This window comes from Mustela lutreola, chromosome 15, assembly GCF_030435805.1.
Source record: "Mustela lutreola isolate mMusLut2 chromosome 15, mMusLut2.pri, whole genome shotgun sequence".
NCBI classification, from domain to species: Eukaryota; Metazoa; Chordata; class Mammalia; order Carnivora; family Mustelidae; genus Mustela; species Mustela lutreola.
Genome location: NC_081304.1, coordinates 38,444,559 through 38,459,055, shown reverse-complemented (window position 1 = coordinate 38,459,055; position 14,497 = coordinate 38,444,559). Strand labels below are relative to the sequence as shown.

The 14,497-nt window shown below is 43.6% G+C and overlaps 1 protein-coding gene across 1 annotated transcript; it reads left to right on the top strand.

Annotated features, from left to right (window-relative positions):
* Nucleotides 1-2,752: 2,752 nt before the first annotated feature.
* Nucleotides 2,753-5,413, top strand: LOC131816156 (C-C motif chemokine 2-like). The gene is made up of 3 exons (XM_059148593.1): nucleotides 2,753-2,891; nucleotides 3,628-3,745; nucleotides 4,894-5,413. The coding sequence occupies exons 1-3, from the start codon at nucleotides 2,816-2,818 to the stop codon at nucleotides 4,997-4,999; spliced, it is 300 nt and encodes a 99-aa protein (XP_059004576.1). The 5' UTR covers nucleotides 2,753-2,815; the 3' UTR covers nucleotides 5,000-5,413.
* The last annotated feature ends 9,084 nt before the right edge of the window (nucleotides 5,414-14,497 follow it).

Below are 14,497 nucleotides of genomic sequence, written 5' to 3'. Positions count from 1 at the left end.
ATCAAAACACTACCTGGAAAAGTTGTGCGACAGAAATGAAGGATATCTGGAGACTTTCCCAGACAAACAAAAACTGGAAGTCTTCATTAGCACTAGACCTGCCTTACAAGAAATGCTGAAAGGAGTTTTTCAAGCTGAAAGGGCAGAATGCTCATTAGTAACATGAAAACATATACATCACACTAGGAAAACTAAGTAGTCAAATTCAGAACACTCGAATACACTTAACTTTACTATAAAGGGTAAAGGACAAAAAGTATAAAAAATAACTATAACTATAATAATTTGTTTATGGTTACACAATATAAAAAAGAGGTAAAGTTGTAACAGAAACATAAAAGGAGGGATAAAAGAGTAAAGGTTTTTTTTAGAAAAGATTTTATTTATTTCTTTGACAGAGAAAGACACAGCGAGAGAGGGAACACAGCAGGGAGAGTGGGAGAGGGAGAAGCAGGCTTCCTGCTGAGCAGAGAGCCCAATGCAGGACTCAATCCTTGGACCCTGGGATCATCACCTGAGCTGAAGTCAGATGATCAATGACTGAGCCACCCAGGTGCCCCTAAGGGTAAAGCTTTTGTATGCTGTCCAAGTTAAGCAACAAGAATAAAATAGACTATTAAATCTGTAAGATGTATTATGTGAATCTCATGGTAACCTCAAATAAACATCTATAATACATACGCAAAAGATAAATAGAAAAGAGTCAAAGCATACCACTATGGAAAATAATCAATTCACAAATGAAGGCAGCGAGAGAGGGAGAAAGGAACAAGGGAACTACAAAATAGAAAACAGTAAGATGGCATTACCAAGTCCTTACCTATGGATACTCACCAAATGTGAACGGATTACATTCTCCAGAAAAGGCATATGTGGATGAATAGATTGAAAAAAAAAAAAAAAGACCCAAATATATGCTTCCTATAGGAGACTCACTTCAACTTGAAGGACACATATAGGCTCAAAGTGAAGGGATGGAAAAGATATTCCATGGAAATGAAAACCAGAACAGAACAGGAGTGGGGCACCAGGGTGACTGAGTCATTTAAGCATCTGCCTTTGGCTCAGGTCAAGATCCTAGGGTCCTGGAATAGAGCCCCGCATTGGGCTCTCTGCTCAGCAGGGAGCCTGCTTCCCCCTCTCCCTCTGCCCCATAACCCCCAACCCCAGCTCGTGCTCTCTCTTACACTCTCTCTCTCAAATAAATAAATAAAATCTTTTTAAAAAATAATACAAAACAAAACAAAAGAGAACAGGAGTAGCCGTACTTATAGTGGACAAAAGAGACTTTAAGCCAAAAGCTGTAAGAGACAAAGAAGAAAAAAGAAAGATCTCAAATAAAAAAACCTAACTTTATACTTCAAAAAACCAGGGAAAGGGTAACCTTAGCCCAAAGTTAGCAGAGGGGAGGAAAAAAGGAAGATCAGAGCAGAAATAAATAAAGACTAAAAAACAATAGAAAAGATGGACAAAGCTAAGAGCTTCCCATCAAGCCCCTTCTTCAATGATATCATAAGCAATTGGCTGATGAGCTTGTAGTGTGTGTGTTTAGAGAGGGGCAGCTTGAGACGGGCAGTCAGACTACTGGTTTTCAAAATCCAGTCTTTGGATCCTTAAAATACATGTGGGGGAAAGGATGTGAAGACTCCTGTCTCTGCTTCAAACTGAGTAGGTATACTTTGATTGTGTTCATAAATTTGGCTTTCCCTCCCTTGCTTTACTTGGAAAGATATTTTCCTAGCTAATCACATATTTTAAAAACCATGGCGTTCCATGATCTTATTATGTGCCTTGTAGCCTATGGAATAGGTAGTGGTTTAAAAACCTGCCTGCAAATTCTTGTATGTTCATTGAATTAAGAGATGTGGTCTGTGTTCTCTAACTCTGAACTTGGGAGACTTAAACCATCATGTAAAATATCCACATCCAGCTATGGAGAGGGGCCCCCGGAGAGATGGGGGTTGGAAGGGAGAGAAGATTCCTTTGGATTCAACCCTCAGCTGTTTAAGACCTGCCAGCTCAGACACCTGACATTGAGTGAAGGTCTTGAGACGACCCCAATCCCAGCCATCACCCAGCTGCAAAGATGTAAAAACAAACAAACAAAAAAAAAACCAAAACAAAACAAAAAGGAGGAAGAACTGCCTTGGCTTATTCAAGAACAAAATCAATGATTGCTCTTGCTTTCAGTCACTGTTTTCTGATGGGTGGTTAGAGGGAAGTTGATTATGACAATAGATGCTACAATTTTAGGTATTATTCTAAGAATACTGAAACCTGCTTTTCTGCTTATGTTCTATTATTGTGTTTTTTGGATTTAAGAAAAGCCCGCAGGGTTTAAAGCAGGAAAGGATTTCTGGAACCAGGTGTCCTAGAGATACTATCTGAAAAGGAAAATTTGGGGAAATCCCTTACATCTCTTTGATTTGGTAACCCTACTTCCTTTCATTTTCTACATGAAGCGTTTTATTTCAAAAAAGCAGAACCCTTAGTGAGAGTCATAGATCACACGCCGCCTGGGCATAGCCCACACCTTGCATACCAGCCCTGAATTCAGTGGAAGTCAGGCCAACATCAATCATGCCTTCTCTCTCGTTTTCTAGCATCTTTCCCAGGGCGGGGCAATGGGTCAGCACATGTACCATTCCATCTTATGATTCATTCCAAAATGAAGTCCTGCCTATCACCCACTCACTTTCTTTCCATTCCTGTCTGCTCCTATAAAAGGAGAGCAGAACCACCAGAGGAGCAGAGAGGCTAAGACCAACCCAGAAACCTCCAGCTCTCACGCCCAAGCTCCCTGCTCCCCGCCGACATGAAGGTCTCCGCCACACTTCTCTGCCTGCTGCTCATAGCTGCTGCCTTCTGCCTCCAGGTGCTTACCCAGCCAGGTAAGGCCCTCTCGCTTTCCCCCTGAAGCCCATCACCACACCTCTGGGTTTTCATGGGCCACCAGAGCAGGAGGACCACCCACCATCTCCCATCCATGACTGCTTTCCAAGATCAGGAGAGTCAGAGAAGGACAAGGAGTGAAACTGATCACTCGGTTGCTCCCAGGAATTCCAGCCGTGGACCCCAAATCCAGTCCTTCCAGGTCTCTAGCTCTACCATCATCCCCTCAGTGCCCCTGCTCCTTGTAGCCATGTTTGGGGGAACTGGGGTGATCAAAAAGAGGGGGACTCTAGTGGAGGGTGCGCAAGGTATTTCCAGAGGGGGTAGAGGGGAAAGGAGGAGACCCAGAATCTGGACTGTGCTTTGTTCAGTCCAGCATCAAGAGATAGGGCTCCACAGAGGCATCGGGGATCAGGGAAACTCACAACCAGGCCTAGATTGCTCAGAGACCAGAGGGGAAACCACAGCTGCGGTCCCCCATCCTAAGGAATTGGGCTTTCCTATGAGTCCCGCTAACAACACCCAGAGTTGTCGCCACTTCCTCTTCCCCTCTCAGTTTGCGATGGTATCCTTCCATTTCACAGTCCGTGCCGATGAGACTGAGAGGTTCAGACCAGAGACACAGCACTTAGAGTGGCCAGGATCCCTTTCCTTCGACTCTCCTTCTTACTGTTCCCTACCTTACAAATAGGAAGTCCCAGCACACACCCTAAATAACCCTTGTTGTTTCAACAGACGGGATTAATAGCTCAGCCACCTGTTGCTATAGATTTGCCACTAAGAAGATCCACATCCAGAAGCTGAAGAGCTACAGAAGAATCACCAGCAGCTACTGTCCCCGGGAAGCTGTGATGTGAGTGACCCCATGATCACCCGTGCTCAACCCTTGACCTTGAGTTCTGCTCCCAGACAGTGGATAGAGTTATTATAAGACGAGTTGGAATTTAACCCCCAGATGCTTAGATCAGCTCTAATCTAATCCCAGAAATTTTTTGTGGGAAAAGGGAATTGGAGAACATAGAGACTTATCATTCCCAGCTCCCTGTCTAGCTGTTAGTTCAGATGTTGGTTCCTTCATCCAGGACACAGGCTGGTTTCTCCCCGGGGCAAGCAAAAGTAGCTGCTTCCCCTGAGTTCCTTCCATCATCCTGAAGGAGCAGGAGGCTGGCTGAGGACAAAGCAAAAGCTGGCGCCTTGCACCCCCCACCCTTCACCCACTCCCCTCCATATGTGTAGCATTCCTCAGGCACCCCTGACTGCCATAAAACGATAAATAGTTAACTTGCAGAGATCACAGTCCTGCAAGGTAGGAGTCTCCCTTGGTTTGCAAATGTCCTTGAGATTTACAACAAAGAAGTTACCTTATCAATAGCCCTAATGTCACCCTCCCCTCCATAAAACACGGAAGGAGGCGGAGGTAGAAGGAAAAGTAAATAAAGTTAAATTTCTTCTAAACCTAAATCTCATTAACAAGGATGCTTGATAGCAGGAATGTAACATTCCACCAGGAGACTCCCAATTGTCTTTACTTGATAAGTAACCAGGCCTTCAATATCCTAGTAGTGCTTTTTTCGCATGCGTGGGCTAACTGGCCAGTTCTGCTTCTGTAAGATTGCTTTGTCTGCTTTCGCACACGGGTCCCCTGACCCAATCCACTGACGCCAAGTATGCCTGTTCAAACTATCAATCAATCAGCTCAGCCCCACCCGAAACTTATTTGTATCTATCTATAAAAATCCTGCACCGACCCAGCTCCGGACCTCTCGGCGTTATCGGCAACGAGCGGTGCAGAGGTCCAGGTTCGAACCTGCAATAAAGGACCCTTGCTGATTGGCTTTGACTCACGTCTCTGGTGGTCTTTTAAGGTGGGGGTAATACTCTAATGGCATTTCAATCCTTCTGCATCACCCCAGGCTAATGGGACAGGCCAATTTCCCACAGAGTGAGTTACACTCCCAGGTTGAATCTTCAGTGCACTCTAACGGCCCTCTCTTCCCACAGCTTCAAGACCAAACTGGCCAGGGAGGTCTGTGCCGACCCCAAGCAGAAGTGGGTCCGGGATCTCATGGAGTACCTAGACAAGAAAACCCAAACCCAAAAGCCGTGAACATTCATGCCCACAGTGTATCCAAGGCAGTACCCAGGGAACGATTCGTTTATGTTCCTTATCTTTTCCAACATACCTTCTGAGATTGTTCTATTATAATTCAAGGAATATGAGATTTGTGTAATAATGTGAATCATAGTTTTTCTTAAGTAATTCTTTATGTCTTCTAAGTTGTTAATATTTTAATTTAATGTGCTCTGGAATTGAATGTAATTTAAATGTAAGCCCTCGGACATATCCCATGACTTCAGCCCCCTAAAAACGGCCGGATGCTCCCTTCCTCTCTACCTCATTGTAACGTTGTGAAGATCTTTGCATGAATCAAAGCAAATACACATATACTTAATTTTTAAGAGGAGATGTCCCTATGAAACCATAAGATTATTCTAGAAATGAGTATTTTTATATGTATAACTCTTGAACTTTTACATAAAATATATTTTTGGATAAAACTTGACTTTAATGACTTTTTAAAGGACAAGATAAAGCTGGTGGGAGTACCAGGGAGAGGAGGGCTGGTTTCAGAAGGTGGGACTAGTGTTCTGGGGGAATGAGCATAGGATGGACTCTGGGCTTATCCCCAGGCTGGGCTAACCTGCACAGAAAGGAGTCAGGTTGCCTAGGGCCAGATTTGGCCAACTCCACAGCTCTCACTGACATCAGCTTCAGCCATTCATTCAAATACCTTCTTCCTTTCTGAAATTATTTCCTTTCTCACCATCCCACATCCTTCCCAAGAGCCTCTCCCCTCAGCTGTTTCATTAGTCTTACAGCTGGCTGGTATTCTTTCTTCTAACCCTTGAATCTAGAATAATACAAGTATCACCTGCATTGAGGAACCAAGGAAGGACTCAACAGAGGGCCTCAGACGTTCCCTTCCACATCTGGGAACCACATGTCATAGAAAGATCTCTAACTCTATATGTTGAGGAAGAGCAAGGAGGGTCAGAGGGGTATGAGCAAGGAGGGCATGACAAGGCAACATGCTGAAAAACCCTTGATAACTTTAAGCTGAGCTTCTTGGAGAAAGAGGGTTGCTCAAATCTCCCATAGAAATTTCAAGGTACCAGGAGAAATTGGACACTTTGGTGGCAGGCAGACAATTCACAGATGACTCGTGGATGCTCAGGCCAGGTCCAACAGCCCTTTCCTCCCTACCTCCCAATTGTCCTCAACCCCAAACATCTCAAATGCCAGTTGGGGGACAACAGTAGCCCGACCAGGCAAAAGAAGGATACTCTAGTGCGATGAAACACAGCAAGCCCCGCGGTCCAGGCAAATATCAAGTAGTGTCAGGTAGTAGAACGAGCAAGAAGAGATGGGTTCCATGTGCCCAGGGCCTAAAGGAATCTGATTACACTCTCCCTGCCAAGACTGTCTTTTCATTTTCAAGGAATTCTGAACTCATTGTCCTCATTGGGCCTCTTTGGACACAGAGCGTTAAAGTGAAATTCCAAACCACAACCAGGAACAGAAGCTGATCCATAACTGGGCATGGAGTTTAATGGGACTCAAAAATCAGTCTGGGTATAAAACCAATGTGCCTAGTAAATTAGGGCAAGTTATTTTTCGTGACTGGGCCCCCATCTGTGGAGATTTATGGCTCTCATATTGGCATCAACATCTCTTAGACATTAATGAAAACTCAGAATTCCACGTACCATCACCAGATTCTAATACAGAGTGTTGGGTGGACAAAGTGCCCCTTCCAACTTTTTAACTGGTTTCCAGCCCTGTCTCCAGAAGAGTGAAGGGTACACCCTGATGTCCTCTTTCAGGTCAGTGCAGTCTCTGGGCCTGATCTGTGCCTCTGGCTTAGACATGAAGAGTGACTTTGGTCTGAACTTTCCTACCTTCTAGACTTGGCTATTGGACATGCACCAGCTTTGAAAGAGCTGAAGTTGTAAATGCCCACCTAATGCTCATGTGCTCTTCAGCATTTTCCAGCCTACCTTGCATTTATTTAGGGCCATATGACTGGATTCCAACCAACCAAGTGAGGACCAAAATGATGTAAGCCACTTCCCCATAACAGCTCATACTTCTGGGCTTCTCTTCCTCTGTCATCCTGATCTTGGAGTCAATGTACTCCAAATTATCTCGGCCTTCGGATGGAGGCATCCCATGCCCTTAAGCCACTGGAGGAGAGCCACTTGGCCTACCCTATTCTGTGACAGACAAAATAAATAATCCTTTGTTATATTAAGTCATGAAGTTGGGAGCTTAGCTTAACCCCAATTAATAGAGGAATTGGTGTCATGACCGTGTGTAGCCAGTAGAAACCTAAAATGTGTAGCATTGACTTGACATTTGGCAGCCAACAGTGAGGAAACTATCTCAGGTTGAAACAATGGAGAATCTTATTACAAAGTGTCAGAGCTGTCGGGTCCTCTCTGCTGAAATTACAGCTCCAAGGAGAGAGTTTTTAAAATATACATTAGTAATGCATTGGTTGATTTTGTTTGTATTGGTCAGGGTGTTGAGAGAAAGAGATGAACTCAAGAAAGCATTGACTTGTTTTAAAGCAACAATGAAACAGAATCTTACATTGTTGGAAAAGCCATCTGTATTCATTTGTAGGTCCCAAACACTAAGAAAAGGCTTAATTTAAGGAGAAAAAAGTAAAAAGATTTCAGTAACAAAAATCCAGGAAAAAAAAACCTGAGTTGGATGAAGTGAATAAAGGCAAAAATCAGATTAAAGTTGTCACCCTGACATTTCAAGCCTCATTAAGAGGAAGGAGGAGAGAGGAAAAGGCAGAAAAATAATTTGAGAAATGTATCTAGAAAGAAATGGGCTGTGACTACTGGCAGATAGATTTGGCTGGGTGGAAAGAGATCAGAAGCCTGCTAAGTTTTCAAGAGAACTAGACTATATTGCCAATAAAACCATGAAATCCTGCACTAAAAACACATAGCCATTCACCATTCAAAAGGAAAACAAACTTCAAGTAAGCCATCTTCCAAGGCTGCAGAGTCCTGTAGGAGAATATGCTCCTTCCATGCCCACTTCAGAGGTGGCCAGGAGAAATAATGTAGAAGGAAAAGACCTCACGAAAGCAATCAGGACCCAGGATCAAAAAGACAAAAGAGCTTCCCCAGATTGCAGAATCAAGACTAACCTAAGGTAAGGGACTTAGACAACATCTGCCTAAAGGACTGCAGGGTCTCTACAGAGCACTGGCCACTGATGTGCCATCTTGCCCTCCACCAATGAAGGTGTTGGTTGCAAGTACCTGTCCTCCTCAAACTTGATATATTATGTCAGGGGCAAATTCAGAGGTCACTGAACAAAGTAGATCCATGCCCTCACCTGACAGAGAGGACCACTTGCCATCCAGAGATCCCGGGCATTTATTTTGGTGCAATGACTTTATAGGACTTTGGGTTGGTCTCTCTTCTGGATTGGTTGATTTCATTAAGCTATTTTAAGAAGCAGTGAGCAAAGGACAGACTGCACAGAAACTATTAGTTCTTAGCAAGTCTTCATGTGTTCCTCTTCATTTCTCAGCCTTCCTTGCACGTGGAGCCATAGGATGACTTAGGACCACAAGGTGGAGACACATGTGGTAGAAGTTGCTTCCATGCCTGGTTCTTTAAAGCTCCCTGTACATTCTATCAGCCTTCTCTCCCTTGCCTCAGTGAACATGGGGCAACCCAGCTACTTGTAAATCACAGACAGCATCTGGAACATGAGCTTCCATGTCCCAGATGCTGGCTATCATTTATAAGAAGCTGGATCGTTGAGTTACTTCTTTGAAAAGAGTGCCTTGGGTAAGCTGCCTGACCAATGTCAGGTGGTGAAATGAACAACAAAGAAATACCTTTTGCAGTGAGATGCTGAGATTTCCATGCTTGTTGTGGAAGCATAGGCTGGCGTTGTTGTGACTAACTGATGCCTGGAAGTACTTCCACCAACCTGTCCCATTTTAATCGTCGGGCAAAGGACTCAAGTTGGTTGCCCCAAGAGTATCATACAAGATAATGTGATAAACAGTAAGAAAATTTTTAAAAAGAGAACTTTGGTTTTTCTCAGGGCAGCTCTGAAAAGCAGGCTTCACTTTTATAAATGACTTCATGAAAGAGGTAGTTGCTTACCTTCCCTAAGCCTTGCTGTCTCATCTTTAAAATGAACCTAATTAGAATTCCTACTTTGTAGGTTTGTTGGAGTATTTAAATAAGTGAACCCGCAGGAAATGAAGCAATGTACTGCTTGTGTACGTTGAGTAAGTTGGCATCATTACTGAGAACTTGCTAATTGCTAGACACATGGTTAGAATTTTTTTATTAACGTATAATGTACTAATTGTTTCAGGGGTACGGGTCTGTGAATCATCAGTCTTACACAATTCACAGAGCTCACCATAGCACATACCCTCCCCAGTGTCCATCACCCAGTCACCCCATCCCTCCTACCCCTCCCCTCCAACAACGCTCAGTTTGTTTCCCGAGATTAAGAGTCTCTTATGGCTTGTCTCCCTCTCTGGTTTCATCTTGTTTCATTCTTCCCTCCCTTCCCCTATGATCCTCTGCCTTGTTTCTCAAATTCCTCACATCAGTGAAAGCATATAATAATTGTCTTTCTCTGATTGACTTATTTCGCTCAGCATAATACCGTCTAGTTCCGTCCATGTCATTGCAAATGGCAAGATTTCCAGCGGGGGGGGTGTTGATGGCTGCATAGTATTCCATTGTATATATATACACTACATCTTCTTTATCTATTCATCTGTCGATGGACATCTAGGTTCTTTCCATATTTTGGGTATCGTGGACATTGCTGCTGTAAACATTGGGGTGCCTGTGCCCCTTCGGATCACTACATTTGTATCTTTAGGGTAAATACCCAGTAGTGCGATTGCTAGGTCATAGGGGAGCTCTAGCTTCAACTTTTTGAGGAACCTCCATACTGTTTTCCAGAGTGGCTGCACCAGCTTGCATTCCCACCAACAGTGTAGGAGGGCTCCTTTCTCCACATCCTCTCCAAAATCTGTCGTTTCATGACTCATTGATTTTAGCCACTCTGACTGGTGTCAAGTGGTTTCTCACTGTGGTTTTGATTTGTATTTCCCTGATGCCGAGTGATGTGGAGCACTTTTTCAGGTGTCTATTGGCCATCTGGATGTCTTCTTTGCAGGGTTAGAATTTTTATGCTAACATATATTTGGGGTAATCTTCCTCCCAAAGTAATAAGAAACTGCAGGCATGGTCTCAGTGACCCTTGAGAGGAAGAGAGGTAGCGCACCCTACTTGGTTCCGTTTTGCACAAGGGAAAAGGGGTCCAGGGGCTATGATGTGGTAAAAGTTTCACAACATGGGGAGTCACAAGACAGAGGTTCTAGAATCAGGCTCAGCACACCATGTTGCCTTAGGGATTATGTTGCTGGTCCCCAGGTTTGTTTTTTTTTTTTTGTTTTTTTTTTTTTTTAGCATCGGGCTAAGTGGTACCTGGGTGGCTCAGTTAGTTGAGTTCCCTACTTCTGATTTCGACTCAGGCTGGGATCTCAGGATCCTAGGATCAAGCCCCATATTGGGCTCCACGCTCAGCTCAGTGTGTTTGAGATTCCCTGTGCTCACCCCTCTGCTGCTCTCTCTCTAAAAATAAATAAAAACTTTAAAAAATCAAATAGGGTTAGAATAAAGTTAAAATTAATATCTCTTCAATTCTGTGTGTAACTTCACATTATTAGAGGAAATCTAGAACACAGCTGCCAAAAAAAAAAAAAAAAAAAGCCCGATTCCTGGGATCCCTTTCCACTGATCATTCATCCTTCTTTGGAAAACACTCAGAAAGCTAAGATTCTGTTTTCACAATGAGGAACTCATTTCCTTCCCATCACTCAGTCATTCCCCCACCAACGCCCTACATATTTCAGACACCAGACCAGAGAAAGTAGTGGATCCAGCCTAGGTCACTTCTGGGTAAGAAGCCGCCCCCACTTATGGAGACAGCCAGGCAGCTGGACGGGGCAGTTACTGAACTTGGACATCTAAGTTTCAGTTTGTTTATTCCCGCTGAGGTATCTGTGGTCCATGTCAAATCCAAAGTTCAGGAAGGAAAACACAAAAATGGAAAGTCACTTGCTGATAAGGCCCTCTAATCACCCAGCAGTTGTGAAATTACATCTACCAAGGAAACATACTTGCTCAACCACAGCAGCCAAAAACCTGGAGACCCCGCATCTCCCACAAGTGCAACCCAGGCATTTCTGGAAACCCTCAGGAGCAGGGGTGAGATGAGGGGAATGAGGTCTCAGTAGAATCTCAGGGTGACATGTTTGATTCCGCTCAGGAATGTGGTCTAGGTATTTGTATCATGACTCATTTCTCCATCCTCTGATGACTTAGGTTTATTACACGTGTCAATCCAAGTGAGATAATGCATGTTGTGGTAGCAAACAATCTTAAATTACCAGTGGCTTAGAACAACAAAGGTTAGTACCAAATATCACTGTACCAAATATCTATCATGTATGGGCTAGAGCTTTAACCTCATAGACTTGGGATTCCTTTTTTTTTTTTTTTAATTATTTTTAAAGATTTTTAGTTATTTGACAGACAGAGATCACAAGTAGGCAGAGAGGCAGGCAGAGAGAAAGAGTGTGTGTGGTAAGCAGGCTTACCACTGAGCAGAGAGTCCGGTGCAGGGCTCGATATGGGGCTCTATCCTAGGACCTTGAGATCATGACCTGAGCTGAAGGCAGAGGCTTTAATCCACTGAGCCACCCAGGCGCCCCTAGATTTGGGATTCTTGATTGAGGAGCAGCTGTTCTTGGGAATATCACTGCTTATTGTGATAAAGGAAAAGAATGTTCTTGGGAGGGGCGCCTGGGTGGCTCAGTGGGTTAAGCCGCTGCCTTCGGCTCAGGTCATGATCTCAGGGTCCTGGGATCGAGTCCCACATCGGGCTCTCCGTTCAGCAGGGAGCCTGCTTCCCTTCCTCACTCTCTGCCTGCCTCTCCGTCTACTTGTGATTTCTCTCTGTCAAATAAATAAATAAATCTTTAAAAAAAAAATAATGTTCTTGGGATTTTTGCATGGGCAATTTCAAACTCTGGCTCAGAAATGAGGCTTGCCACTTTATCTCCTCACTTACTGGTCAAAACTAGTTAATGGTCCCAATCAACCAAAAGCGACCAAGAAATGAAAATCTACCAACTATCCAGAAAGCAGAGAATGGAGACTATTTGGTGAACAGTACTGGGACTATCACACAGCCACATAGCTCCTCATAGTGACAGAAATAGAGCTTGTTGCATTGACCAAGATCTTCCCATACCCTTGCTGGTGGGGATGGATCCCAGCTGGGGACATTGAGTCGAAGGCAGAGACACAGGACCTCAGAACAGATGGGTTTACCTGCACCTCTTACATTTCCTTACTGTCTCTGAAATACCCTTCTTTTCTTACAAGGTCATGCTTTTAAGTATTTACATATCATTAGTGGCTCATCCTTTCTATTAAGTTCTCCCCCAGATTTAGCTTCTAGCCCAACAATCTGCTGCTTTAAGGTGGCCAGTAGGAAGTCTTTCACTCATACAGAACTACAGAAGAATCACCAGCAGCAGAAAACTGTGATATAAGTAAAAAAAAAAAACTCACCCTCTCTCAGTCCCAAAATTCGTCTCCCAGGGGCAGAGTCAGACATAGGATTGTGTCAAAGTTACTTGGGACCATGGACTCTGAGAGTTCGACATCTGTAATCCAATCTATCAATTTCCACAACAGGAAATCTTCACTCCTAGTTCCTCGCCTGGAGACTTGTTCAGTTTACACTAGTTTCTTTGAGTCATGAGCAAGGATGGTTTTACTGGGCCATCAGGAGGGACAGCTAACCCCCAGTTTTCCCTCCTTCCTCTGTCCCCTTCCTCCTCTCCCATGGCAACCCATTTACCCCATGGCAGGTGGTCCTGGAATTTTTAGGGTTAGATGGACACAACTTTTGAAGAGGATCCGTCTCACTGTTTTCCCTCTTTCCCACCAAACAGGCCAAGGGAAATGGTCCCAGGGAGAAGTGTTTCTAGGATGCCATGAGGTACTTGGCCCAAGACCCCAATCAAAGTCATAAACATTTACCTTCTTGAAACCAAACCAGAGCCTGAGAAATGCCTGACTCATTTTCCCTGGTCTTCCTAAGATTCATTCTGAGATCATCTCATCATCATTCCAAGAGGAAAAGCTTTTGTTTAATCATTTTAATAAAACATACTGCATTTAAGTTACTGACATCTGAAAACTTCTTTGCCACGAGTATCAGTCATTTTTAAAATATCAAGCTTGGGTCAGGTCCCTTTTGCTCTGTGAGCCCCACCTCAACCCTTGCAAAGTATGAGTAATGTGACTTCTCATCTCCCTATCTCCCTAGAATTTTGTAGAAGTCCTGGCAAGGATCATCCCCATGAAGATGTTTTGTTTTTTTAAGAAAACACTGCTCTTATAAACCAAGGATATGATTCATAAAATTAAATGAAAGTAAATGTTATTTTAAGAATATATAAGAATAGATATTTTTCATCACGGTTCACACTTGTAATGTTTGTGGGGAATCTATATTGAGCTGGTGGGGGGAGAAAGATGGAAGGAGGGGTGAGTGGTATGGTTGTGGGGTGAGTGGAAGGGACTGTGTTCCTGATAAATGGCCTTTGGCCCAACTGGTCTTCAATGAGATTCAGGGTAAGTCTGAGATGAGCAGACACACCTTTTCCATCCTTCTGATTGTGGCCCCCAAGAATGGTCTTCCAGACCCCAAGTACTTGAGCCACTCAACTCAGAAGGACCCCCATCACAAAGCCTTTCTTAGTCAACTTCATGCTTGTCCCAAGCCTCTCCACCAGCCTATTGCTACAACCTGCGGTGTTCTCCCTACGCCTGACCTTCCGCCCTGATTGCTCTCCAGTCGCAAATACTTAGACAATACAAACATTGGGAAATCAGAGGAAGTCTAGATGGCCCTTGACGAGAGGTTTACAGAGACTAAGGCTTTACAGGCACTGAGAGAGGCTACATCCTGGGACTTCAGCCAGGTTTTGATGGATGGACAAGTGCAGGGGTTTTTTTAAAGGTATTTCTGGCTTGGTAGAAAGGACACAGATACAGCTTGAGCAAAGGCCTAGAATGTGATGTGTTCATCAAATTGGGTGGAAGCCCACTGGGAAGGTGTTAGGGTCAGGGTCAAAGTGCGGCAGTGGGGGAATCTGGGAAGGAAGGCTGAGGTCAGTCAGTCTAGGAAGGTGAGGAGTTTGTGCTCCACTCCTATAGTAATAAGATGAATGTGTCATAGCAACATGTCATTTTAATCACCCCCAATTAAGACAGTTTTGAGAATAAAATTAATTATTTTTAATAATAAAATTATAAATAATTTTATATAATATATAAATATTTAACGTATATTATATAACATATAGTTAAAATTATATTAATTAATTAATTAATTAAAATTAATTAATAATTATGCTGGAACAAAATATGTAAATTAACACCTTCCCAAAGCATCTGG